The sequence below is a fragment of the Sebastes umbrosus genome, chromosome 16, assembly GCF_015220745.1.
Source record: "Sebastes umbrosus isolate fSebUmb1 chromosome 16, fSebUmb1.pri, whole genome shotgun sequence".
NCBI lineage: Eukaryota > Metazoa > Chordata > Actinopteri > Perciformes > Sebastidae > Sebastes > Sebastes umbrosus.
Window position 1 is genome coordinate 25049835 of NC_051284.1, and position 26524 is coordinate 25076358.

General features: G+C 34.7%; 4 protein-coding genes across 10 annotated transcripts in view; 2 read left to right on the plus strand and 2 right to left on the minus strand.

Moving 5' to 3' along the window:
* The window catches only part of LOC119474545 (SAM and SH3 domain-containing protein 1-like), a 53202-nt gene extending 47558 nt beyond the window's left edge, over positions 1-5644 (plus strand). For all 5 annotated transcript variants that reach the window (XM_037746605.1, XM_037746604.1, XM_037746606.1 and 2 more), the window contains 5 exons: positions 307-476; positions 565-771; positions 1195-1345; positions 2750-2881; positions 4472-5644. In XM_037746605.1, the coding sequence (XP_037602533.1) occupies positions 307-476; positions 565-771; positions 1195-1345; positions 2750-2881; positions 4472-5283 (1472 nt within the window). In that variant the 3' untranslated portion in view covers positions 5284-5644. The remainder of the gene's footprint in view (positions 1-306; positions 477-564; positions 772-1194; positions 1346-2749; positions 2882-4471) is intronic.
* A 661-nt stretch (positions 5645-6305) lies between these two features.
* On the minus strand, positions 6306-10955 carry ddo (D-aspartate oxidase). 2 transcript variants are annotated; one of them, XM_037746609.1, is made up of 5 exons: positions 10878-10955; positions 8255-8460; positions 7948-8056; positions 7675-7851; positions 6306-7540 (listed from the first exon to the last, which is right to left on the minus strand). In XM_037746609.1, exons 2-5 carry the CDS (start codon positions 8424-8426, stop codon positions 6982-6984), a joined length of 1017 nt encoding a protein of 338 aa, XP_037602537.1. In that variant the 5' UTR covers positions 8427-8460; positions 10878-10955; the 3' UTR covers positions 6306-6981. The 2 variants fall into 2 exon arrangements, with proteins under 2 accessions (XP_037602537.1, XP_037602539.1); XM_037746611.1 differs by lacking the exon at positions 10878-10955 and having other exon boundaries at positions 8255-8761.
* A 971-nt stretch (positions 10956-11926) lies between these two features.
* Positions 11927-19986, plus strand: zbtb24 (zinc finger and BTB domain containing 24). Of its 2 annotated transcripts, XM_037747295.1 has the most exons (8): positions 12039-12259; positions 12290-12341; positions 14502-15345; positions 16926-17093; positions 17306-17389; positions 17482-17565; positions 17647-17728; positions 18921-19986. In XM_037747295.1, the coding sequence occupies exons 3-8, from the start codon at positions 14529-14531 to the stop codon at positions 19798-19800; spliced, it is 2115 nt and encodes a 704-aa protein (XP_037603223.1). In that variant the 5' UTR covers positions 12039-12259; positions 12290-12341; positions 14502-14528; the 3' UTR covers positions 19801-19986. The 2 variants fall into 2 exon arrangements, with proteins under 2 accessions (XP_037603224.1, XP_037603223.1); XM_037747296.1 differs by lacking the exons at positions 12039-12259; positions 12290-12341 and adding an exon at positions 11927-12031.
* A 23-nt stretch (positions 19987-20009) lies between these two features.
* The window catches only part of si:ch73-242m19.1 (coiled-coil domain-containing protein 162), a 31008-nt gene continuing 24493 nt past the window's right edge, over positions 20010-26524 (minus strand). The window contains exon 35 of the mRNA XM_037746493.1: positions 20010-20161. Coding sequence (XP_037602421.1) covers positions 20108-20161 — 54 coding nt within the window. The 3' untranslated portion in view covers positions 20010-20107. The remainder of the gene's footprint in view (positions 20162-26524) is intronic.

Below are 26524 nucleotides of genomic sequence, written 5' to 3' on the forward strand. Positions count from 1 at the left end.
TGTTTATAGTATATACTGTATGTGCCAGATCTGGGTGTAATACAAATAATCCCCAGTATTTGTTTTAACTTGACCTTGGAACACCAGATGTGTGGTGTTTATCAGAAAAGTGTTTCAAGGACATTAAATGGCTTTTGAGATAGTCTAAACTTCCTGGTCTCATTGTGTTGGTCCATGTGAATAGCTGTGTAACATCTGGCACTTCAGTCAGATTAAAACATGTAAAAAATATTTTTCGAATACTAACAGACCGGTGCAGTCTTGTGATCTTGAAGTGCCTCATTTGTCTTATTGTGGTTTGTGTAGGTGGTCAGACTGTGGGCACCACCGACTCCTCCAACAGCAACAGAGAGAGTGTGAAGTCTGAGGACGGGGAGGAGGATGAGCTGCCTTACCGCGGACCCTTCTGTGGACGCGCTCTCGTTCATACTGACTTCACCCCCAGTCCCTACGACACAGACTCCCTCAAACTGAAGGTATAACCACGTTATTATCAAGCATCAACATATAGAGATGAGCTGATATCTTCTCAGAAACTCAAGCTCTACTGGTCTTGTCTTGCAGAGTGGAGACGTCATCGATGTCATTAGTAAGCCTCCGATGGGCACGTGGATGGGGATGCTCAACGGTAAAGTCGGCACCTTCAAGTTTATTTATGTGGATGTCCTGAATGAAGAGGAGGTGAAGCCCAAAAAGACACGCAGGAGGAGGAAGGCCCGGCAACCCAAACCCACCTCTGTAGAGGAGCTCCTTGATCGCATCAACCTCAAAGTAATAATCTTACTGTAGCGACTACTATCAATCTAAAGCTGTTAAGAGGCCGAGTAGGCTCTTTACTGTGACTCGTTCAAAGAAATACATACGTCTAGATACGTTTATTATGTTTATTAAACAAAAATAATTGCACTGGAATAACTCAAGTAGGTGATGTGACAGTCAACAGAAAATATCGGCGCCCAGCCCACCCACAAAAGTGTTTGTCCCACAATTTCAGACTATTCCTTTAAAAATAAAGTAAAAATTTAACAACATTTGCAGTTTGAAAAATTAGCAGAAAATACTGAATGCTGAATCTTTGAATTACAAGTTTGGAAACTTGTAACAATCTGCAGGTCAAAGGACTTGGTTAAATTAATTCTTTCCATAGATGTTTATTGATCTGTTTGTGCATCGTGCATCCTCACCTCTCCGCAGGAGCATCTTCCCACCTTCCTTTTTAACGGCTATGAGGATCTGGACACGTTCAAGTTGCTGGAGGAGGAGGACCTGGACGAGCTGAACATCAGAGACCCCCAGCACAGAGCGGTGCTGCTCACCGCTGTGGAGTTGCTGCAGGAGTACGATGGTGAGTCAGGTAGTCAGCAGGGTGTTATAGCTCACCTGAGCACTACACAAGACTCTAAACCATTGAATATTGTTAAATAACAAGTCAAACATCTAGAGACACATTTCCCAAATTTAATAATTCTCCGGCACGCTTGTGAAATTGCGGTAATTTACGAGCCGCAGAGTTTAAAATCGTGGTACCGATAGCCGCCGTCTGACTTCTGTTGCTCCTAAAATAGTGTTGTTATGGTCTGGATGGCCTCTGAGCTAGGTGAACGGCGTTACCACGGTTTTGCACTCATCAGATCTTGTTACCGCAGTTTTGGAATGGGAGGACGTGGGGGTACTCAGTTGGTTACAATCTGTAACCACACAACTAGATGTCACCAAATACTACACACTGTACCTTTAAGGAAAAGGATGGATTACAGACAATCCTGCAACGGTGGCCACATTAGATTACTATATATATGACTAAATATCGTTTATATGTCTGTGATATTTCTGTCAGTGCAGGTGTTCTGATTGACGTACTGTAAGTTTGTCATACATTTTGAAACTCCTTCCTTTACTATCATGAATAATGTCACAGTTGGGATGTCTTCTTTAAGTTATTTCGAGTCCACAGTTTTAAAGTCTCTTATAGGGCTTTTCCATTGGCACTTTTGGCCGCACCGGGTCAAACCATGCCACGCAGATTTGCGTTTTAGTGCGCCGAGTTGTGCCAACATGAGACGACTCCCCCTTCTCCTCAAACAAGCATGTTTTGCGAGAGTCATTTCATGTCTGTGCAGGAGACCAGAGAGAAAGACGTATTTAAAAGTCTGTGTTCAGCTTGTGTCGCTTCTAACCGAATCTCTGTGGTTTGAAGTTTACTTTCTCTCCTGCGACCCTGTTTGTACTTTCAGATATCTGCTTTATTTTACTGTTTCGCTTTCAGCTGCATAGAAGTCGTGGTCAAATAACAAAATAACGGGGGGTTTTATTGTGAAGAATTTACAGGAAATTAAATGAGAGAGCTTTGTTATTCTTGAATAAAAACAAGTTTACTAATACTGCAGGAAGGAAGAGTGGAAGCAGCAAAAATAGCAGGGGATTTTTATTGTGAAGATTATAGGAAATGAAATGTGTTTATCCACCGTTTTACAGCTGCTCCTGTTTGACCATTAGTCTGAGGTTAAACACACCATAGAGCAGGTAGCTCTGTTGTAATGGAGATGCAAATACCTGCCATGCTGGGCTGACGTGCAGAGTCAAACCAGTCAAGCCAGGCCAGCACATGTGTATGGAAAAAGGCTATTAATATGTCTGTCTGTGTTGTCTTCAAAAGCAACCCATGAACACAACACATGCAAAGTTCCCCAGCTGTTGAGATCATAAGAGGTGACTGTGTGCCCCCTGTTGGTGGCATTGTGCATTGCAGGAAGCAGCGACCCAGAGCGAGGAGGTCAGTCTGGAGGCTCACAGGAGAAGCTGCTCCTGGACCGCCGTGGCCTCACAGGAGACTCGCCCCGGGACTCCGGCTGCTACGAGAGCAACGAGAACCTGGAGAACGGTAATGACAGCCTGAGTCGCCTGTGAACACTGCCTTCCTCCTCCTCCTCTTCTGCCTTCTTCATCCTTCACTAGAAAAGACTCTGGTGGTGGTCTCCAGTCCTTCTTGATGCTCGAGCACTCTTCAGTTTTCATGCTCTTCTGGAAAGACTCTGCTATCGTCACATTTTACTTCTGGTGCTCCAAGCATCTTCTTCTTCAAGTCATTCTTCTGTTTCTGCATCATTGAACTGTTTTGCAGTCACTTTTTTTGTCTGTTAAGGGCTTTTTGAGAACTGACTTTACATGCCTTTCTTTACAAGCATAACATTCACAATATCATATTCAAAAGGGGATAACACAAGGTTCTCTGTTACTATGGGACTAGAAAGGCCATCATGTTAAACTGAGCAGTGACCTAATGACATTTTTTCACACCTTTGAACAATCTAAATGTGGAGCAGCTTGTAGGTCTACTCACAAATAGATCTGCAGTTGTGAGTTGTGTGGTGGTTTTTGCGATTGCTAAAAATGGTGACTGTTGAACCGACGTGTGACAAGACTTACATAGTAAAAAAAAAACAAATTCTCAGTAATTGCAGTACATATTTACTGTTAATGCTTGCTTTATTCATAGCTATATCACTCTTATTGTGGTTATTTGGTTTGGCTTAAAAAAAAAATGGTCAAAATGCGAAGAGTTGTGCTTACTGTAAATGAGGGTTCTTGTGAATGTCAAAAGGTCATGTGGTGTGAAAACTATACGTCAGATCAGCCGCACTTGTACAGTGTATTTCTCTCAAGATTTTGCTGTTTGTGTGTATATTTTTTTAGTCCAGTGAAATATATGTTGCACAATATTTTATCATGTGCCTGAAAGCTGCATAATGCAGAAGAATTAAAATATTTACTAAATAGTGTAATTGTTAAAATATGGCATTTTGTATAAATGTAAATGCACTAAAATGCAGACTTAGGACAACCTTTAAAATGGTTTAACACAGTTAAAAGTCAAAGTTAAACTCTAATTTTAACACTTCTGACAGAAGTGTGGCCGGTCTGAAGTCTCAGCATTTTCTGAAGTGTGCTTCTGTCATGGTTGAGCGTGAGGAATAAATTGCTCCATGCTTTACCAGACCTGACTGCTTGCTTCTTTTTCTTTCGTTCATCATTCATTTTTAGCACACATTTTGATTTTGTTTTGTTCTTTTCTTGGGCATCCTTTTCACAATAGAGTGCTGCAGGGATGACGTATTTTTGTAGGCCAACCAGGAAGTCAGCATCACCCTGGTTCCCTCGACAAAAAGCCAATGGGATTGTTCAATATCTTTATATTTTATATCGTAGAACAAAACGTTAAAATCTCTTAAGCTTGTGTTAACCACAGATCTTATTTCAGGCATCTATTTAAAAATCCATCGACTTCCAGACGAGAAAACCAGAAGTGCTATACTGCTAACTCATTTCCAGGTTTTAGGACTCATTCCTGCAGCACTCTATAGCCTCTCTTTTCCAACACTGTGAGCCCTCTGCTGCTGTTCAGTTAAAGTCATATACATTTCACACTGATGACACCGGCATGATCTGCACACACTTCACTTGTTTATTTCAGGAAGGGACAAAAAGACATCTTCATCCATGAGCAGGTCCTCCTCCGGTTTTGAGTCGAGCCACCTCCCGTCCCCAGAGTACCCCGTCCTCCCCCAGACCCTGACCTCCACTGGCCCTAGTAAGACTTCTCTCCAAAGTAAACCAGCATGCCTGCCCTGTGTCTTAACACCACTAAGACCCCCGAAGAGCAGCTTAAGCCTCCTAAGCCCAGCAAAAGGTCATCGTGTCAGTGGAGCCATTGCTCGGAGCCTGAGCTGCATGGAGCTAAGGAGAAACCCAGCACCGGATCTGCTGAGGAGGAGCTTCTCCCTGACTGTCCTCCACAAAGAGAAGGAGAGAAAACCCATCAAGCCTAAAAACTGGAATCTGACCCCCATTGTCAAGACAGAGAAGAGCAGACGGCAAACAGTAAATCCTCAAAAACATTGTGAGCTCATGTTTCCGTCTTCCCATCTTGCCCCTAAACAAGCAGAAACAACAAAAATCCCACACCTCCTCCGACTGCCACCGACAGTCCCAGCAGAAAGGTCCAGTCATCCTTTAACTACACCTTCCTCACCCAACCCAGAGCCGGTACTAACAGAGACTGCCTGCATGTACAACCACACAAACCACATCTCGTCAGAGGATAAGACGAGTCGCTCAGTTTCAGCCAGTTCTGAAGCCCGCCGGCTGATAATGAAAAGAAATAAGAAGAGGTCCACAAACTCAGTTAATCTGGGTTCTCTGACAGAAGAAAGACTCCCGGTGCAGCATGTTGATCTCAAAATGGAGCCAATTTCTGACAAAGTTTTGGCCTCAAAAGAACAATGAACTGTCACTTTACGGATCTAAAAACTAGGGAAGCACGATTATGGTCAAAATGATAATCACGATTATTTTTTTATCAATATGGAGATCAAATCTTTGCATCAAAATAAGACTGGTCCTTATTCACACTGCATCTCCTACATGCAGTATTACTCTTCTACTCTGGACTGCAGCCGCAACATTCAGGAAACTTTCTCACAGGCTGCGGCTGTAGGATGCACATGGACAGCGGTATGACAGCTCCCCAAAAGTGAAGCCAAAACATCTGGATCGCCCCCTGGTGGCTGGCTGTTAGTTTAGGAAGTGATTCATTTGTGATGCAGCAGAGTTTTCTATGAGCGGAGCATTTTAAACGTCAATCTTGCAGTCGATCATGTTTATTTAATTTAGGGAAGCCAGAATCGTGATTAATATTTGATTAAGTGTGCAGCCCTACTTTAAACCATGTTGCTGTTTTTTCCAGATGTTTGAAATGCAGATGTTTTTTGTTTGTTTTTCAAATAACCAATGGTTTCTGAAAATGTAACCATGGATTTGTAGTGTAACATAAAACTTGTTCATCTGAGGTAAAAGTGCAAGTGGAGAGCTGTATCTTTAGTACATCTTTCCACAGTAATCATAAAGTATAATACAACAGCTATAAAATGTTTTTAATGGGTTCAGGTGGATTACACCCACCATAAAGTTCCCTACAGTTTCTTTCAAAACTCTTATTTAGAACAAACAATCTAGTAGAATTAATCCTCCCCAAGGTAACGTACCTAAAGTTTAGACAATGTTGAGTTATGTTTAATTGCAATTAATTGCATGATTGTCCATGATTAATCACAATTAAAGTGTTATTATTGCTTTAACTTTGACAGCCCTAATATTTACACCTCATTAAGTCTGGTCACAGTATGGTCGATATGGAATACCCCTGTCTCTATTTCAGATGCTCTCCATTCAGCTGAATCCAGTTTGTAAAGGAGAGTCCAACAGTTACACAAACGGCATCGCCGGGAGACAGTGAGTGGCCATTTACATTGCATCAAACAAAGTCTTTATTAATAAATTATTCATTGCTTAATTTACTGTAACTCAACATTTTCAAACAGTTTTAAATTGTATATTATATGCACTAACTGCAAGTAGTGATGGCAATTAATGAGGCTCTGGAAAATACTAGATATCACCATGTAGTTGACTCAGTAAACTATCAGCAGTTCTAAGACACAGAGGTATAATTGGCACAGTGTTGACAGAAAGTTAGAGGTTTAGCGGTTGAACAATTGCATTCCACCCAGCAAGTGTTTGACAGTAAATCAGTAAATCATGTACAGTAATTTCCTGTTCATTAATTTCAAGTAATAAATGTGTCTTTTATATATAAATTGTAAAAACGTCAATAAGGCTGTTATTCACTGTTCTACTTTGACATTAATAAATGTTGGTATGTTTGATCATCTCTCTGACAGTAGATCTCTGTACTCAAAGGCAGCTGTAGTAGAAATTTAAAGAGCCCAGTACATCCAAACAATCGTTCACCAAAGTGTATTATTTTTACATAACTTATTTATCTCCAGGTTTAAAATGTATAATCTACTGCAAATTCTTCAGATTTAAGATCAATGATTTAAATCTCACTGTCCGTGTGTGTTATTATTTAAAGGTGAGTGTTGTCGGCACACAGTAACATCAGGATTTAGTGGTAGACGTAGTTCACAGTTTAGCCAGCGGCGGCATTTCATCGAGGCACTTCCTGACCAGCCCCAGTGCGTCCAGGGCGGTGCCCCAGGCGAGGGTGACCCCCCAGCCTCCGTGGCCGTAGTTGTGGACCACGGGAACCCTGCGACCCTGCAGCTGCACCACCTCCCTCTCCACCCTTGGATTCCTCCTGCTCGGCCTCAGACCGACCCACTCGCTGAGGACTTTGGCTTTGCTGAGCGACGGCTCCAGGGCGCCGCAGCGCTCCAGGATGCTCTTCGTGTCGCCTTCGTCCACTTGTAGTCGCCAGTCCCCCTCCTGCCTCGTGCCGCCTACGGTGACGCCGTGTATGCCGGGGAAGATGTAGGTCTTTCCGTCTGAAACTCTGATGAAGTGCTGCAGCCAGGGGGCCTCCATCTTGAGGACCTGGCCTCTGATTGGGTACACTTTGTCGTCACCCACCAGTGTTTTGGAGCCCAGACCAGAGCAGTTGACGATGATATCATAGCTGTTGCTTAGTTCCTGGAGACTGTTGACCTTCCTCTGCTCCACTTGACCTCCGGCTTTTCTGAACCTTTACAAAACAAGAGTTTATGCTGTTATAAAGAGTCAAAACATAAATTGAACTGCAATTACCTGTAAATGTTTTGAGTTTGTTGGAAGTTAAAACTTTGAGGAAAAATAATAATGATCTAACAGAGGACAAACCTCTTCTCGAGCCACGGCAGGTAGCTGGAACATTCACATTTTATGGTGGTGAACGCATGGCCAAACTTGTAATCAGGAAACCTTTTCAATTCACCATCAGTCATAAATCGAAATCCGATCACCAACTCTGACCAGAAGGGCGTCTTATCGGCTGGAACGTCCTTGAAAATCTGCCAGCTGAAAGAGAATCAAACAAAAATCACTGGCTGCAAAGAGATCTACTTTAATAGTGAGTATCATCTACTTTTTATAGAGCTATAGAACAATAGTTACCCAGAGCTCAGCATGACTCCAGCATCCGGTGAGTGTTGGGATTGAGTAATGGCCAGCAGGTGATCAAAGCTGTTCTTGAACCAGTGTTTTTGCCTTTCCAAGGGAATATCTGATAAAGAAATAGAATAAAAGCTGTCAGTTCAACATGCAAGACTAAAGTATACTGCATGTGTACATATCCCTTTATATGTACACATGCAGTATACTTTAGTCTTATATATAGATGGTGAATGTATATGCATAACAAATGATTTTTGACTGCATAACATTTTAAAATATTGCACATTTGAGAGAGATTATTGCATACCTGGAAACTTTGCAGCAAACAGGATCCCAGCAGCTCCATCGCTGGTGGTGTCTGGACTGAACTTATCAGCCAACAGAGTGACGGAGCAAAGAGGAAGAGCCTCGGCGATGCAGACAGCCGTAGAGAAGCCGATCACACCCGCTCCCACCACCACAACCCGGACACCTTTCATCCTGGACAGGTCTGCGCCTCAAACTGGAGGTAAACTGAAGGAAGAGAACTGTGTCAAATGCTGCTTTATTGCTGCAAGACAACCTTTATAACTGGAAGTTAATCCACAACTACTAGCCTCCACCTTAAATGGATTGTCCACTCCAAAGATCATTAACACAAAGCCTTGCTTCACTGTAATAAGGCATTACATAACACACATGGTAAACTGGGCCCCACACAGCCACTGGAGGCTTTCCGTGCTGCAGATTGGTCCAGCATTTTTTAATCTTGTGCGGTTTGAAGTTTTGTGGACTTTTATTTGATGTAAAATTGGGTCATTTTGTTGATGTTTCTATTCAACAAGCATAAAAACAGCATTACCGGATTTTTTTTATTATTATTTTCTCTTCTTCCTCACTGTATATTCATATCACATAAGTAGAACTAGCCATACAAAAATGTAAAAATATTTTATCACAAGTAAAATCAAGCATTTAAAATGTAAAAATAAAAAGTATTCAAAGTAAAAGTTCTCATTTTGCAGCAGAATGGCCTTTGAATTATTATATATTACATTATTAAATTCTTCTAACTGATGCTTAAACCTGTAAAGAAACATTTTAATGCTGTAGCTGGTGGTGGAGCTAATTTTTATATTCTTTTGGACAGTTTAATTTGTACCAATGCTTCATATTTTATAAAACGATAATTTGTAATATCTTAATCTGTATTAATAACTTAAGCTGAAATAAATAAATATATATATACAAATAAACATAGGGGTGAAAAGTACCATATTTTACAGTACTTTTTCCTTTTATTTTACAGTAGCAGTGCTTTAGTTATGCTCATTTTGCAGCAGAATGGCCTTTATATTTGTATATATTACAATATTAAATTCTTCATCCTGATACATGAATGTGTAAAGAAACACTTATTACATATTTAAAAAAAAATATTCTGTTGCATCATGTTTTATAAAATGATCATTTATAATATCTTAATCTGCACTAATAACTTCAGCTGTCAAATAAAAATAGTGGTGTGAAAAGTACCATATTCCCCTCTATACAGTACTTTTATTCTACAGTAGCATAAAGAATGTAAATACTACAAATCATTTTAAAGTGACAGCCTGACAGCAGTCAGTTTCAAGTGAACTACATCCAAGTTTTTATCATCACGACTCAACTCCTAACAACTGGTTTTAGATTCCAGTGGTGGAATGTAAATAAGTATATTTACTCAAGTATTGCACTTAAGTACAAATACAATGTACTTTACTCGAGTATTTCCATTCAGAGACATTTATTTTTGATTGCTGTGACAAACTGAAGGGTGTGTCTCTTTTGTGGGTTGAGAAAACTCTCCTACTATATAGTAGACTATTTTTCTTAGCTCATGAAAAGTTGACAACAAACATATGATGACCTTATATTATGCTGTAAATTAAACTACCCAACAGTATAGAAAGGATTTAAAATAAGCACAACCTTAAACATCTACAGCAGTAAAATGCAACACACACATTAATTCAGCAGTAAGATTAATCTAAAAACATGATGTAATAGTCATTTAACTGCAGAATGAGCACTTTTACTAAGTAGCCTACATTTTGATGATAATAATTACATAATTCTACTTAAGTAAGATTTTCAATGCAGGTATTTGACTTGTAGTGGAGTGTTTTCACAGTGTGGTATTAAGACTTTTACTTATGCATTCTTCCTGTTTTGTATTGCAACTGTGGCACATACATTTCCCTTTGGGATAAATAAGGTCTGATATTTTTTAAGATTATTATTTGAGAACATTGCAGCTCACAAAGATAAGAGATAAGATAAGATATTCCTTTATTAGTCCCACAGTGGGGAAATTTGCAGTGTACAGCAGCAAAGGGGATAGTGCAAAAAACAAGAAGCATCAGCTAACACAGTAAAAAAGAGCTAAACAAAATATAACAAAAAATGAACCATTTAAATAGAAGGAAGTATAAAAATAGGAGCAGTATATACAGTATTGACAATAAACAGACTATTAACAAAATTGCACAAGTGGAAACTGATATTGCACAGTGAGAAAGAACGAATGAAATTCCACCTGAAAATATCAGGTTATTGTCAGTTCTGTGGTGTGTAAGTGGTCTACTGGGACCAGTGCACAAAGTGTCTTACATTAAAATAAAAAAAAAGCAGTCAATGTGAAACACAAATCCACCTGCCTGTAATGGTAACCAGGATCTCCTGCTTCCCCTGCACAGAAGACAGGTCAGTAAATATGTTTTTCTTCTGCCTTTACTGTAAAGGGCGTGCAGGTCCTGCAGAAAGTCTCCTCAGCAATAACAACCTTTATTTACATAAACAAAACTCCACTGTTCAAAAAATGTTCCGTTTGCACAGATAACTAGCTGTGTGTTAACGTACTGAACGAATATAGCTCATTACATGCCGGTTGATCGAGGTAAACATACCAGTAGATCTATAAAACAGGTGTCAATTTGCACCAGTTTACTGCGTATGCCGTGTAGATCAACTTCAGTGATGTGTCGGTCACGAACGAGTCAGTTTAAAGAGCCGGCTCTTTTAAGTGAACGATAAGAGCCGGTTCTTTTAAGTGAACGATAAGAGCCGGCTCCCGTCCGAGAGACGTTTTTTTTTTTTTTTCTTTAATTAATTCAAGGCAGAATGATAGGACGATCTTCTCCGCGCCACGGGCACTCCATGCACTGACTATGACTGAATGTTGTGTTAATGACGTCCGTGCGACCAATCAGGTGATGACAGACAAGGATCATACCATCAAGCAGGGAGGGGCGGGGAGGGGCGGCGCGCTGACGGTCTACAGGTAAAGAGCAGGAGGGAGAGAAAGAGAGAGAGGAGTGTGTTGCGTGTTGCACCCTTAAAGAAACATGACTCCGTCCTCCTTTCGGCAACTTTTATTCTTCCCAGTTCTGTTGAAGTTATCTTTACACGAAGCAATCAGAACTGCTCGCACACATACGTAAACAACAAGCACGTTCGCTCATCTCTACTGCGCTGACTGATGACATCATAACACTCTGAAGAACTATGACCTCGCGATAATAACATTGCGCTGACTGATGACATCACATCACTCTGAACTGACTTCTCGGTAATGACATAAATCAGATAGTGGCGTAGTGTCAGTAAAGGGAGATTAGAGTATATTCCTCTTAGAGAACATCTATTCCAGGTCAATAAAACGTAAATTATAAAATATTTCTAGGTCGCAACATGCGCGAATAGCAGACAAGATGAGTGACAGTTGGAAACAAAGCAGCATGTAAAATTACGGTATTCTGGAAATTATAAGGTTGGGTATAATTATATTGAATAATTTAAGTGATATATGTGCACACATACTAATCATAGGTCAAAACAGCGCTAAATTTGGCTGAATTATAAAAGGCAGAAGTGGTAAAAACGAAGAGCCGTTTGGGAGCTGAAAGAGCCGGCTCTTCTTGGTGAGCTGAGCCAAATGATCTGATTCACTAAAAAGAGCCGGAATTCCCATCACTAGTATATCAACTGTGACTAAAATCTCGTCTGAAATCACACATCTCGCGATAACTCATTCACATTCACTGTTGACACACAGTAGAAGGTAAGGTCCTTAAAGCTCACTACTACTACATGAGTTACCACGCTGTTCGTGTGCTAAAAGATAGTTGGATCTCGTCACAAACAGAAACATTAGTGAAGCGTTGTTATCTTAACACGTTATTTAAGCCGCTCACTTTACTATCTCTGTTAGCTTTTGGCCTGTTTCTTTGCTAGCAGCTATGGAAGTTAGCTTGCTGCTAACCTTCAGGTTGCTCTCAGAGCTGCAGAGTTTATCAGAGTTTATCAGAGTTTATCAGAGTTTATCAGAGTTTATCAGAGTTTATCAGAGTTATGAGACCAAACATCTGCAGGTAAACTTTGAATGAATGTGGTAGACCGTGCAAAACACTTTGTTGAAAGCCATGCATCATGTTGTTAAAGGTATAGTCATGTAAATAACACAGTTGTATGGTTGCAAGCTTAACTTATCGATCAGCAAACAATTGCACTAATCATTTAATCGTTTATATATTTCTCTGAGTTAAACTAAAGCCAAACACTGTTTCCAGCTTTTAAATAAAAATGTGTGAATTCCTTTTCTAACTTTTAAACTATTAATTTGTGTTTTGGACTGTTCAGAAAAGCAATTTGAAGACATTGCCTTCATAGACTACACTTGCTTTCTATGGATCATTAATTAATTGATCAAATGTGACATATTGATAGTTCAGTTTTAATTTGCTTCTTTATTTATTTCTTTGTAATAATTTACTCTTCTGTTTAATTTTCCCTTTTATTTATTTTATATAATTTTTTTAATGTAAGTATGTCATAAAAAAGTCATAGTATAGTGTGTCGAAAAAAAGAAAAAAAAGTCATAGTAGTTTTTTCGAAAAAATGAAAAAAAGTCATAGTATGGTTTTTTCGAAAAAATGAAAAAAAAGTCATAGTATAGTTTTTTCGAAAAAATTAAAAAAAAGTCATAGTATAGTTTTTTCGAAAAAATTAAAAAAAAGTCATAGTATAGTTTGTAGAAAAAGTGAAAAAAAAGTCATAGTATAGTTTTTTCGAAAAAATGAAAAAAAGTCAGTAGTTTTTTCGAAAAAATGAAAAAAAGTCATAGTATAGTTTTTTCGAAAAAATTAAAAAAAAGTCATAGTATAGTTTTTTCGAAAAAATGAAAAAAAGTCATAGTATAGTTTTTTCGAAAAAATTAAAAAAAAGTCATAGTATAGTTTTTTCGAAAAAATTAAAAAAAGTCATAGTAGTTTTTTCGAAAAAATGAAAAAAAGTCATAGTATAGTTTTTTCGAAAAAATGAAAAAAAAGTCATAGTATAGTTTGTAGAAAAAGTGAAAAAAAAGTCATAGTATAGTTTTTTCGAAAAAATGAAAAAAAGTCATAGTAGTTTGTAAAAAAAGTGAAAAAAAAGTCATAGTATAGTTTTTTCGAAAAAATCAAAAAAAGTCATAGTATAGTATGTCCAAAAAAATCAAAAAGTCATAGTATATCATGTCGGTAAAATTCATTAAAAAAGTCATAAATAGTCATAGTATAATATTACTCTGCTGTTTAATTTTCCCTTTTATTTCTTTTTATTATTTATTTTTTATTTATTTTATATAATTTTTTTAATGTAAGTATGTCATAAAAAAGTCATAGTATAGTATGTCCAAAATCTAAGAAAATGTCATAAAAAGTAGTTGTATAGTATGCCGAAAAAAGTAAAGAAAAATCATAGTATAGTATGTTGAAAAAAAGTAATAAAAAGTCATTGTATAAAATTTCATAAAAATCCATGTAGTGAAAGGTATAGTCATGTAAATAACACAGTATGGTTGCAAGCTTAATTTATCGATCAGCAAACAATTTCGCTAATCATTTAATCGTTTATGTTTCTGTGAGTTAAACAAAAGCCAAACACTGTTTCCAGCTTTTCAATAAAAATGTGTGAATTCCTTTTCTGACTTGATATTATTAATTTGTGTTTTGGACTGTTCAGGAAGGCAATTTGAAGACATTGCCTTCATAGACTACACTTGCTTTCTATGGATCATTAATTAATAGATCAAATGTTACAAATTGATATTCCAGTTTTAATTTGCTTCTTTATTTATTTCTTTGTAATAATTTACTCTTCTGTTTAATTTTCCCTTTTATTTATTTTTATAATTTATTTTTTATTTATTTTATATAATTTTTTTAATGTAAGTATGTCATAAAAAAGTCATAGTATAGTGTCGAAAAAATAAGTCATACTATAGTATGTCAAAAAAAATTATAAAAATGTCATAGTGTAGTATGTCGAAAAAAGTTTAAAAAAATCATAGTATAGCATGTCGAAAAAAAAGTAATAAAAAAAGTCATAGTGTAGTATCTTGAAAAAAGGTAGTCAATTAGGTAGTAAAAGTTGTAAATTGAAATGCACACTTGTGGAGAAAAAAAGAGTGTATTGTACCTGTTTGTTTGTTTCTCTCAGTCTTGTGCACTGTAAACTTGTTTTAATAGAGAATTTCTTTTCATTCCCTGCAGGAACAGGCGTGATCATTTGAGGAGAAGATGTCTCAGAAAGCAACAGACAGGACCTCATCACTCGTTGACCTTCATTCAGATTCACATAAGCAGAGCATCCTGAGCAGATTTGACAAGCTGAGGAAAAGGGACCTCCTGTGCGACATCACTCTTGTTGTGGAAGACGTGCACTTCAAGGCGCACAAAGCCCTGCTGGCAGCAAGCAGCGAGTACTTCTCCCTCATGTTCACGGCAGAAGATCGGGTCAGTCAGTCGACCTACCGGCTGGATGGTATGGCAGCTAAGATGTTTGCAGCAGTGCTGGATTTCATCTACAGCGCCCAGGTGTCTGTGGAGGAGAGCGCCACAGAGCAGATTCTGGCCACGGCTCGTCTTATGGAGGTCAGCGACCTGGTCAAGGTGCTCACAGAACTCACACACTCTACTGCAGCGATTAGAGATGGGGAGGTAAAGGCAGATATCGCAGAGGTGCCGGATCGGTCGAAACGCAAAAGAGGACGGCCAAAGAAGAATGTGCTTGTAACAGAGCTGGAGGGGAGAAGTGCTCCTTGTGAGAGCTCAGAGGAGGGACTGGCTGCAAATATGGACTGTGTAGTGATGGAGTCACAAACTAAAGACGATGCAGAATGTAACTCAGGAGCCAACGCAAGGAAGAGCAAACGCAAAATCAGGCCACCGGTGAAATACAAGAGCTACAGGGTGGACAGCGACACAGCAGGTAGTGAAGAGCCTGGGAAGAGAGGCAGGAAGAGGAAATACCCCGACACTGAGGCCCGATGTGAGGACTGTGGCAAAGTGTTCAAAAACCACCTCTTCTTAAAGATTCATCAGAGGACTCATACAGGTAAGCTGCCTTTTGAGTTATGATTTTAAAAAAGTTATAGTATAGTATGCCATAAAAATGTAAAAAAAAAAAAAAAAAAAGTCATAGTATAGTTTGTTGTAAAAAAATGTCATAGTACAGTATGTCATAAAACAGTTTTTAAAAGTCATTGTATGGTATGCCATAAAAACATAGTATAAAAACATAGTATAGTATGCCATAACATTTTTTTTTTTTTTTTAAATCATAGTATAGTATAGTATATCATAAAAAGTCAGTAAAAAAGTAAAAAAAAAAAAAAAAAAAAAAAGGAATTGGAAAAGTCCTAAAGTATAGTATTCCATAAAAAATGTCATAAAAAAGTAAAAAAAAAAATAAAAAAGTCATAGTATAGTATGCCATGAAAAGTTTTTAAAAAATCTTAGTAAAGTATGTCATAAAAATGTAAAACAAAAAAGTCATAATATACAGTATATGTCACAACATAATGTCATTAAAAAAGTTATAAAAATAAAGTCACAGTATAGTATGCTATAAAATGTCATCAAAAGTATAGTATGCCATAAAAAATCATGTTATAGTATCTCGAGAAAAGTCATAAATAAGTCATATGTCGAAAAAAGTCATAAAAAAATCATAGTATAGTATGTTGAAAAAAATCCTAAAAGACATAGTACAGTATGTCAAAATAGTCATAAAAATTCATAGTATGTTGTAAAACATAATTTAAAACAGTCATAGTATGTCGAAAAGAAATTCATAGTATAGTAGGTCGAAAAAATGAATTAAGTCATAGTATAGCATTGTCGAAAAAAAATTCATAGTAAAGTATGTCAAAATAATTAATTAAAAAGTCATAGTATAGTAGGTCGAAAAAAAATTCATAGTATAGTAGGTCGAAAAATGAATTAAAAAGTCAAAGTATAGTATGTTGAAAAAAAATATTCAAAACAGTCATAATATAGTATGTCGAAAAACAATTCATAGTACAGTAGGTCGAAAAAATTATTTAAAAAGTCATAGTATAGCAGGTTGAAAAATTTATTAAAAAGTCAAAGTATAGTATGTCGAAAAAAAATCAGTAAGGAGAGAATGTTGAAAAAAATGAAAAGTCATAGTATGCCATAAAAACAGTTTAAAAAAAACCCATCATAGTATATTATGTCATAAAATATATAATACATATAATATATACATATATATATATATATATGTCATTAATAGTGTGTGTGTACTTTTCCTGTGCTGCCCTCAATCATATGCTGGCTCCCTAAATATGCACTTATTCATCAAAACTTTGAGAACCCCTGATCACCCTCCTAAAGGATCATTTCGGTCTATTACAAATTTGGTCTTATTTTCATACTTACTTCATACTTCCAAATAAACCAGAGCTGGTCATAAGAAAGATGCTTCCAACTGCAAACATTTATTTGGACTTATGTGTTACAGATTTAATCACATCACAGATGTTTGATTATATCAGGAAAAGGGAAAAGTGTGGAGTTGGAGCATCTGTCTCTCAACACTGATCAAATTAACCTCAATGTTGCTACTCTGTAGGTGATACCACACTTAGACCTTTGTCATTGTTTCTGCAGGAGAGAAGCCCTTTCGGTGCCTGGTTTGTGGAAAGGCCTTTACCCAGAAGCACACGCTGCTGGTTCACCAGCGCATGCACACCGGAGAAAAGCCGTTTGTCTGTACCGTCTGCTCCAAAGCGCTCTCCACCAAACACGCTCTACAAGAGCACATGAACCTCCATGAAGGTATCTGATCAAGTTACTGTGTACTGTATATTATTTTCTGATGATTACAAAATGAAATTCTGGAAAGATTAGTGAACTATATTTGGTCATACATTGAATCAGAAAACTGCATTTTTAGAAATCAAATTGTTAAAAAGTATTCCCATTAATCAATCAAGTCTATAGTGTCTTGTTCTCTACTATAAATTATTTCTCTTTACCTGCATCCTTAGGAGACAAATCCTTTACCTGTGATAAATGTGGAAAGACCTTCACTCAGAGGAGGCAACTTAAGAGCCATTACAGAGTTCATACAGGTGAGAATCACTTCAACAGCAGCAGGTTCATTTTAATATAATCACTCTAAATGATTGATAATGTATTCCTTGTTCTTTTTTCTTAATTAAAGGCAAATCATTACCAGAATGTGCTCACTGTCAACACAAGTTTATGGACACGGCTCAGCTGAAGAAGCACCTGAGGACTCATACAGGTAAAGTCAGACAAGCTATTGACATTACTGTGAATCTGTATTATGTGGAAGCACTTAATGACATTATTAATGTCCTTACAGGTGAGAAGCCCTTCACCTGTGAGATTTGCGGGAAGTGTTTTACAGCCAAGAGCACGCTGCAGACTCACATCAGGATTCACAGGTGAGTTAATAAATACAACACAAGTTTCCATTTAACAGCTTTAATTGATTCATAGATTAAACAAAGATCAACATAGGAGGACAAAGTATTCAGATCTGTTAAGTAAAAGCACCAATACAACAGTGTAAAAATACGAATTATCAGAAAAATATAATTAAAGTATCAAAAGACATCTGAAACGTGACGAGGTACAACTCAACACTTTTTTGTAAAAGGTCACAAACATAAAAATAGTTTAATCTTTAACAATGTGTTGCATTTTATGAGCTTATCAGATGTTTTTTTTTATGTAAATATTCAACTGAAAAGTAATTAAAGCAGTCAATCTTTATGAGCAACCCCCTTCATACAAATATTTCTATGATCTATTTTTATTATAAAATATTGATTAAAGGAGCATTAAAGGGATAGTTAGTTTTTTTTCATGAGGAACTTATCCATAGTCAGTGTTTTACCCAAAGCTTGGAATAGCAGACAGGAGTTAACGCACGGAAGCAAAGCAATGTACTTCTGTTGACGGGGCCAGCAGCAAAATGTATTTTAGCCACCAAAAAGAAATATCAGTTTAAGTGTACACTATATTTAGAATATTTTCACTGCTGTATCTTGCCGTCAGACAGGGGAACTGAAGGTGAAACATGCTTTCGCCAAAGCCACCAGACTCCATTGAAAAAAACTGTAATTTTACCTCGCAGAACACGGGAGTTGCTGGTCTACCTCTGCCTTGAGCTGTTAGGTTGTTTGTGTTACTTTTGTTAGTTCAGATTCACCAAAGTTACTCAATAACACAAACAAATTAACTGATCGAGGCAGCGCTACACCAGCAACTTCAGTGTTCTGCCGGGTAAAATTACAGTTTTTTTCAATGGAGTCTGGTGGCTTTGGTGAGAGCATAGATGGATACAATATCTTCTATTCCCCGTCAGAAAGGGCTGTCTGACAGCAAGGTAAAGCAGTGAAAATATTCTGAATATATCATTCATTTAAACTGATATTGATTTTTTTTAGGTGGCTAAAATACGTTTTGCTGCCGTCCCCGTCCACAGCAGTACATTGCTTTGCTTCCGTGCAGTAACTCCGTTCTGCTTCTCTAAACTGGGGTCGTGCCGACCGTCATCTACTGTAGATAATATGACTATGTACCACATACAAGCCCAATTCAAAACACCTGATCAAAATGTCTTTTTTTCAGAGGAGAGAAGCCATACGACTGCGGCATCTGCAACAAATCCTTCTCGGACCCCAGCGCGAGACGACGACATGTCGCCTCTCACTCAGGGAAGAAACCCTTCACCTGCTCCTCCTGCAGCCTCTCATTTACCCGCCTGGACAATCTGAAAACACACACCAAATCCCACAACAAGGAAATGGCTGCGACAACAGACGCCTCATCAGATGCAGCGGTAGCGGCACCACCAGAGGAGGTGCGTAACATCCTGCAGCTGCAGCAGTACCAGCTGCCCTCCAGCTCTGAACAGGAGATCCAGCTGGTGGTGACGGGAGACGTGGACAACATTAACTTTGTGCCGGGTCAGAACCAGGAGATCAGCATCATCACCGCAGAGGGGGAGACGACGGACTCGGCCCACTCCAGGCTCACCCTCCTCACCCAGTCGGCAGGAAACGTGCAGAATGTGGCGCTGGTCACTCAGGGCAGCGTGGTGGACCAGAGCCCTCACATTCAGACTATCAGTATGCTGGAAGGCCAGATGACGCACCAGCCTGAGCAGATGCACGTCATCACTCTGAGTAAAGAGGCGATGGAGCACCTACAGGCCCACCACGGTCCACCGCAGCCCCTTCACATCGCACAGCGACCCGTCCAGCAGCTGCAGGTGATGCACCAGCCGATCCAGCAGCTGGCTGTCACTCAGGACACGTCGCAGGGGCAGGTGAGCAGGGAGCAACACGGCCAGCAGGCCATTCACATCAGCAGCCAGAGCAGCCAGCCCATCTCCATCAGCCAGACCAGTGAGCAGATCTCCAGCCACCACATCCAGGGACAAACGTTTCAGATCCAGGCAGGGACCGTCTCCTACCTGTACACCACCGGGCTGCCGCAGGAGAGCTGAGTGGGGGCCAAATGCAGACTGATAACGCTGCTACGGTACATTAATTAATCTAAGACCAACAATACACAGCAGTAAAACGAAATATATGCAATTTGTAGAAATAAATATCAATATTTCTTGATCAGATTCATAGAGTATAATGGTGCTACATGATGTTCTGGATAATAAAAATGCCTTGTTGAACAACAAATGATGATTATTATGTCTCGGTTCACACACAGTTACTCCTGAGATTCAATAGTGTATCAACATTTAGAAGAGAAAAACAGCTGCTAAAAAAGTTGGTGTTCCTACCCGGGGCTGTATCTCAAAGGTCAGGTAACGACGTCTCAGCAGTCCGGACATGCAGTCGAGACGGATCCTGAAAGAACAACAAAGACTGATTTATCCAAGCGTTTTATGTTGAGCTGTCAATCAATTCAATTATTTAATAGCGATTAATCAAAAATGATCTGTTCAAAATGTACCTCAAAGGGAGATTTGTCAAGTATTTAATACTCTTATCAACATGGGAGTGGACAAATATGCTGCTTTATGCAAACATATGTACAGTATATATTTATTAAGAACACAAAACAATGACAAATATTGTCCAGAAACCTCACAGGTACTGCATTTAGCATAAAAATATGCTCAAGTCATGTGCATCAAATCAACAACAGCTGTCTGTGTCGACTTGACTATGACTTGCCCCAAACTGCATGTGATTGTCATAAAGTGGGCATTAAAGGGGAGACTTGTGGGTACCCATAGAATCCATTTTCATTCACATATCTTGAGGTCAGAGGTCAATGGACCACCTTTGAAATTTTTTTCTCACCAAAATTTAGGGTAAGTGTGGAGCGTTATTTAACCTTCTCAACAAGCTAGTATGACATGGTTGGTACCAATAGATTCTTTAGGTTTTCTAGTTTCATATGATGCCCGCGAAAGCCTAAAAATTGCAAGTAAATTGAAACAAATTTGCGTTGTATATTTTCACACAAGCTATTTTTGATCATCATTAGTATTTGTTGAGCTTTAAAGTTCATTCCTGATGTTTGGAACTGTAGTTGACAAAATCTTAACAAGATCTGTTTTGGAGCCGTTCTGGAGTTTAGGATCATGTCACATGATCTTACACAGTTGTCGTGAAATTGTAGATGTTTATATGTTTTTAAAAGTTTAACATTTTGGGATGTGTACTTGTTTTTTTATTTTTTCGAAAAAGCTATACTATGGCTTTTTTTCATTTTTTCGAAAAAACTATACTATGGCTTTTTTCACCTTTTCTACAAACTATACTATGACTTTTTTTTAATTTTTTCGAGAAAACCATACTGACTTTTTTTTATTTTTTCGAAAAAACTCTACTATGACTTTTTTTTCATTTTTTCGAAAAAACCATACTATGACTTTTTTTTCATTTTTTTTACAAACTATACTATGACTTTTTTTTCATTTTTTCGAAAAAACCATACTATGACTTTTTTTTCATTTTTTCGAAAAAACCATACTATGACTTTTTTTTCATTTTTTCGAAAAAAACATACTATGACTTTTTTTTTCATTTTTTCGAAAAAACCATACTGACTTTTTTTTCATTTTTTCGAAAAAAACCATACTATGACTTTTTTTCATTTTTTCGAAAAAAACTATACTATGACTTTTTTTTCACTTTTTCTACAAACTATACTATGACTTTTTTTCTTTTTTTTCGAGAAAACCATACTATGACTTCTTTTCATTTTTTCGAAAAAAACCATACTATTAATTTTTTTTTCATTTTTTCGAAAAAACCATACTATGACTTTTTTTTCATTTTTTCGAAAAAACCATACTATGACTTTTTTTTCATTTTTTCGAAAAAACTATACTATGACTTTTTTTTTCTTTTTTTCGAAAAAAAACTATACTATGACTTTTTTTTCACTTTTTCTACAACCTATACTATGACTTTTTTTTTAATTTTTTCAAAAAAAACATACTATGACTTTTTTTTCATTTTTTCGAAAAAAAACCATACTATTCATTTTTTTTTCATTTTTTCGAAAAAACCATACTATGACTTTTTTTTATTTTTTCGAAAAAACTATACTATGACTTTTTTCACTTTTTTTACAAACTATACTATGACTTTTTTTAATTTTTTCGAGAAAACCATACTATGACTTTTTTTATTTTTTCGAAAAAACTATACTATGACTTTTTTTCACTTTTTTTACAAACTATACTATGACTTTTTTTTCATTTTTTCGAAAAAACCATACTATGACTTTTTTTTCATTTTTTTCGAAAAAACCATACTATGACTTTTTTTTCATTTTTTCGAAAAATCCATACTGACTTTTTTTCATTTTTTCGAAAAAACTATACTATGACTTTTTTTCACTTTTTCTACAAACTATACTATGACTTTTTTTTCGAGAAAACCATACTATGACTTTTTTTAATTTTTTCGAAAAAAACCATACTATTAATTTTTTTTTCATTTTTTCGAAAAAACCATACTATGACTTTTTTTTCATTTTTTCGAAAAAACCATACTGACTTTTTTTTCATTTTTTCGAAAAAACTATACTATGACTTTTTTTTTCTTTTTTTCGAAAAAAAACTATACTGACTTTTTTTTCACTTTTTCTACAAACTATACTATGACTTTTTTTTTCATTTTTTCAAAAAAAACATACTATGACTTTTTTTTCATTTTTTCGAAAAAAACCATACTATTCATTTTTTTTTCATTTTTTCGAAAAAACCATACTATGACTTTTTTTCACTTTTTCTACAAACTATACTATGACTTTTTTTTCATTTTTTTGAGAAAACCATACTATGACTTTTTTTTATTTTTTCGAAAAAACTATACTATGACTTTTTTTTCACTTTTTTTACAAACTATACTATGACTTTTTTTTCATTTTTTCGAAAAAACCATACTATGACTTTTTTTTCATTTTTTCGAAAAATCCATACTGACTTTTTTTCATTTTTTCGAAAAAACTATACTATGACTTTTTTTTCTTTTTTTCGAAAAAGCTATACTATGACTTTTTTTTCATTTTTTCGAAAAAACCATACTATGACTTTTTTTTCATTTTTTCGAAAAAACCATACTGACTTTTTTTTCATTTTTTCGAAAAAACTATACTATGACTTTTTTTTTCTTTTTTTCGAAAAAAAACTATACTGACTTTTTTTTCACTTTTTCTACAAACTATACTATGACTTTTTTTTTCATTTTTTCAAAAAAAACATACTATGACTTTTTTTTCATTTTTTCGAAAAAAACCATACTATTCATTTTTTTTTTCATTTTTTCGAAAAAACCATACTATGACTTTTTTTCACTTTTTCTACAAACTATACTATGACTTTTTTTTCATTTTTTTGAGAAAACCATACTATGACTTTTTTTTCACTTTTTTTACAAACTATACTATGACTTTTTTTTCATTTTTTCGAAAAAACCATACTATGACTTTTTTTTCATTTTTTCGAAAAATCCATACTGACTTTTTTTCATTTTTTCGAAAAAACTATACTATGACTTTTTTTTCTTTTTTTCGAAAAAGCTATACTATGACTTTTTTTTCATTTTTTCGAAAAAACTATACTATGACTTTTTTTCACTTTTTCTACAAACTATACTATGACTTTTTTTTCAAGAAAACCATACTATGACTTTTTTTAATTTTTTCGAAAAAAACCATACTATTAATTTTTTTTTCATTTTTTCGAAAAAACCATACTATGACTTTTTTTTCATTTTTTCGAAAAAACCATACTATGACTTTTTTTTCATTTTTTCGAAAAAACTATACTATGACTTTTTTTTTCTTTTTTTCGAAAAAAAACTATACTATGACTTTTTTTTCACTTTTTCTACAAACTATACTATGACTTTTTTTTTCATTTTTTCGAAAAAACTATACTATGACTTTTTTTTCATTTTTTCGAAAAAAACATACTATGACTTTTTTTTTCATTTTTTAAAAAAAAACATACTATGACTTTTTTTTCATTTTTTCGAAAAAACCATACTATGACTTTTTTTTCACTTTTTCTACAAACTATACTATGACTTTTTTTTCATTTTTTTGAGAAAACCATACTATGACTTTTTTTCATTTTTTCGAAAAAACTATACTATGACTTTTTTTTCACTTTTTTTACAAAAAACATACTATGACTTTTTTTTTCATTTTTTCGAAAAAACCATACTGACTTTTTTTTCATTTTTTCGAAAAAACCATACTATGACTTTTTTTCATTTTTTCGAAAAAAACTATACTATGACTTTTTTTTCACTTTTTCTACAAACTATACTATGACTTTTTTTCTTTTTTTTCGAGAAAACCATACTATGACTTTTTTTAATTTTTTCGAAAAAAACCACACTATTAATTTTTTTTTAATTTTTTCGAAAAAACCATATTATGACTTTTTTTTCATTTTTTCGAAAAAACTATACTATGACTTTTTTTTCTTTTTTTCGAAAAAAAACTATACTACGACTTTTTTTTCACTTTTTCTACAAACTATACTATGACTTTTTTTTTCATTTTTTCAAAAAAAACATACTATGACTTTTTTTTCATTTTTTCGAAAAAAACCATACTATTCATTTTTTTTCATTTTTTCGAAAAAACCATACTATGACTTTTTTTTCACTTTTTTTCACTTTTTTTAATTTTTTTGAGAAAACCATACTATGACTTTTTTTTATTTTTTCGAAAAAACTATACTATGACTTTTTTTTCACTTTTTTTACAAACTATACTATGACTTTTTTTAATTTTTTCGAGAAAACCATACTATGACTTTTTTTTTCATTTTTTCGAAAAAACCATACTATGACTTTTTTTTCATTTTTTCGAAAAAACCATACTATGACTTTTTTTTCATTTTTTTTACAAACTATACTATGACTTTTTTTTAATTTTTTCGAAAAAAACCATACTATGACTTTTTTTTCATTTTTTCGAAAAAAACATACTATGACTTTTTTTTTCATTTTTTCGAAAAAACCATACTGACTTTTTTTTCATTTTTTCGAAAAAACCATACTATGACTTTTTTTCATTTTTTCGAAAAAAACTATACTATGACTTTTTTTTCACTTTTTCTACAAACTATACTATGACTTTTTTTCTTTTTTTTCGAGAAAACCATACTATGACTTTTTTTCATTTTTTCGAAAAAAAACATACTATTAATTTTTTTTTCATTTTTTCGAAAAAACCATACTATGACTTTTTTTTCATTTTTTCGAAAAAACCATACTATGACTTTTTTTTCATTTTTTCGAAAAAACTATACTATGACTTTTTTTTCACTTTTTTTACAAACTATACTATGACTTTTTTTAATTTTTTCGAGAAAACCATACTATGACTTTTTTTTCATTTTTTCGAAAAAACCATACTATGACTTTTTTTTCATTTTTTCGAAAAAACCATACTATGACTTTTTTTTCATTTTTTTTACAAACTATACTATGACTTTTTTTAATTTTTTCGAGAAAACCATACTATGACTTTTTTTCACTTTTTTTACAAACCATACTATGACTTTTTTTTCATTTTTTCGAAAAAAACTATACTATGACTTTTTTTTTCTTTTTTTCGAAAAAAAACTATACTATGACTTTTTTTTCACTTTTTCTACAACCTATACTATGACTTTTTTTTTCATTTTTTCAAAAAAAACATACTATGACTTTTTTTTCATTTTTTCGAAAAAAACCATACTATTCATTTTTTTTCATTTTTTCGAAAAAAACCATACTATGACTTTTTTTTCACTTTTTTTCACTTTTTTTAATTTTTTTGAGAAAACCATACAATGACTTTTTTTTATTTTTTCGAAAAAACTATACTATGACTTTTTTTTCACTTTTTTTACAAACTATACTATGACTTTTTTTAATTTTTTCGAGAAAACCATACTATGACTTTTTTTTCATTTTTTCGAAAAAACCATACTATGACTTTTTTTTCATTTTTTCGAAAAAAACATACTATGACTTTTTTTTTAATTTTTTCGAAAAAACCATACTGACTTTTTTTTCATTTTTTCGAAAAAACCATACTATGACTTTTTTTCATTTTTTCGAAAAAAACTATACTATGACTTTTTTTTCACTTTTTCTACAAACTATACTATGACTTTTTTTCTTTTTTTTCGAGAAAACCATACTATGACTTTTTTTCATTTTTTCGAAAAAAACCATACTATTAATTTTTTTTTCATTTTTTCGAAAAAACCATACTATGACTTTTTTTTCATTTTTTCGAAAAAACCATACTATGACTTTTTTTTCATTTTTTCGAAAAAAATATACTATGACTTTTTTTTATTTTTTTCGAAAAAAAACTATACTATGACTTTTTTTTCACTTTTTCTACAACCTATACTATGACTTTTTTTTTCATTTTTTCAAAAAAAACATACTATGACTTTTTTTTTCATTTTTTCAAAAAAAACCATACTATTCATTTTTTTTCATTTTTTCGAAAAAACCATACTGACTTTTTTTTCACTTTTTTTCACTTTTTTTAATTTTTTTGAGAAAACCATACTATGACTTTTTTTTATTTTTTCGAAAAAAACCATACTATGACTTTTTTTTCACTTTTTCTACAAACTATACTATGACTTTTTTTTCATTTTTTTGAGAAAACCATACTATGACTTTTTTTCATTTTTTCGAAAAAACTATACTATGACTTTTTTTTCACTT

Bases quoted from the DNA above. Each gene is read 5' to 3' on its own strand.
- zbtb24 (XM_037747296.1), top strand. From the start codon at position 14,529: ATGTCTCAGAAAGCAACAGACAGGACCTCATCACTCGTTGACCTTCAT. The intron at 17,390-17,481 runs GTGAGAATCACT...TCTTAATTAAAG, and splicing joins CCATTACAGAGTTCATACAG to GCAAATCATTACCAGAATGT. The intron at 17,566-17,646 runs GTAAAGTCAGAC...ATGTCCTTACAG, and splicing joins GCACCTGAGGACTCATACAG to GTGAGAAGCCCTTCACCTGT.
- ddo (XM_037746609.1), bottom strand. From the start codon at position 8,426: ATGAAAGGTGTCCGGGTTGTGGTGGTGGGAGCGGGTGTGATCGGCTTC. The intron at 8,057-8,254 runs GTATGCAATAAT...TTTCTTTATCAG, and splicing joins GTTTGCTGCAAAGTTTCCAG to ATATTCCCTTGGAAAGGCAA. The intron at 7,541-7,674 runs GTTTGTCCTCTG...TGTTTTGTAAAG, and splicing joins CTGCCGTGGCTCGAGAAGAG to GTTCAGAAAAGCCGGAGGTC.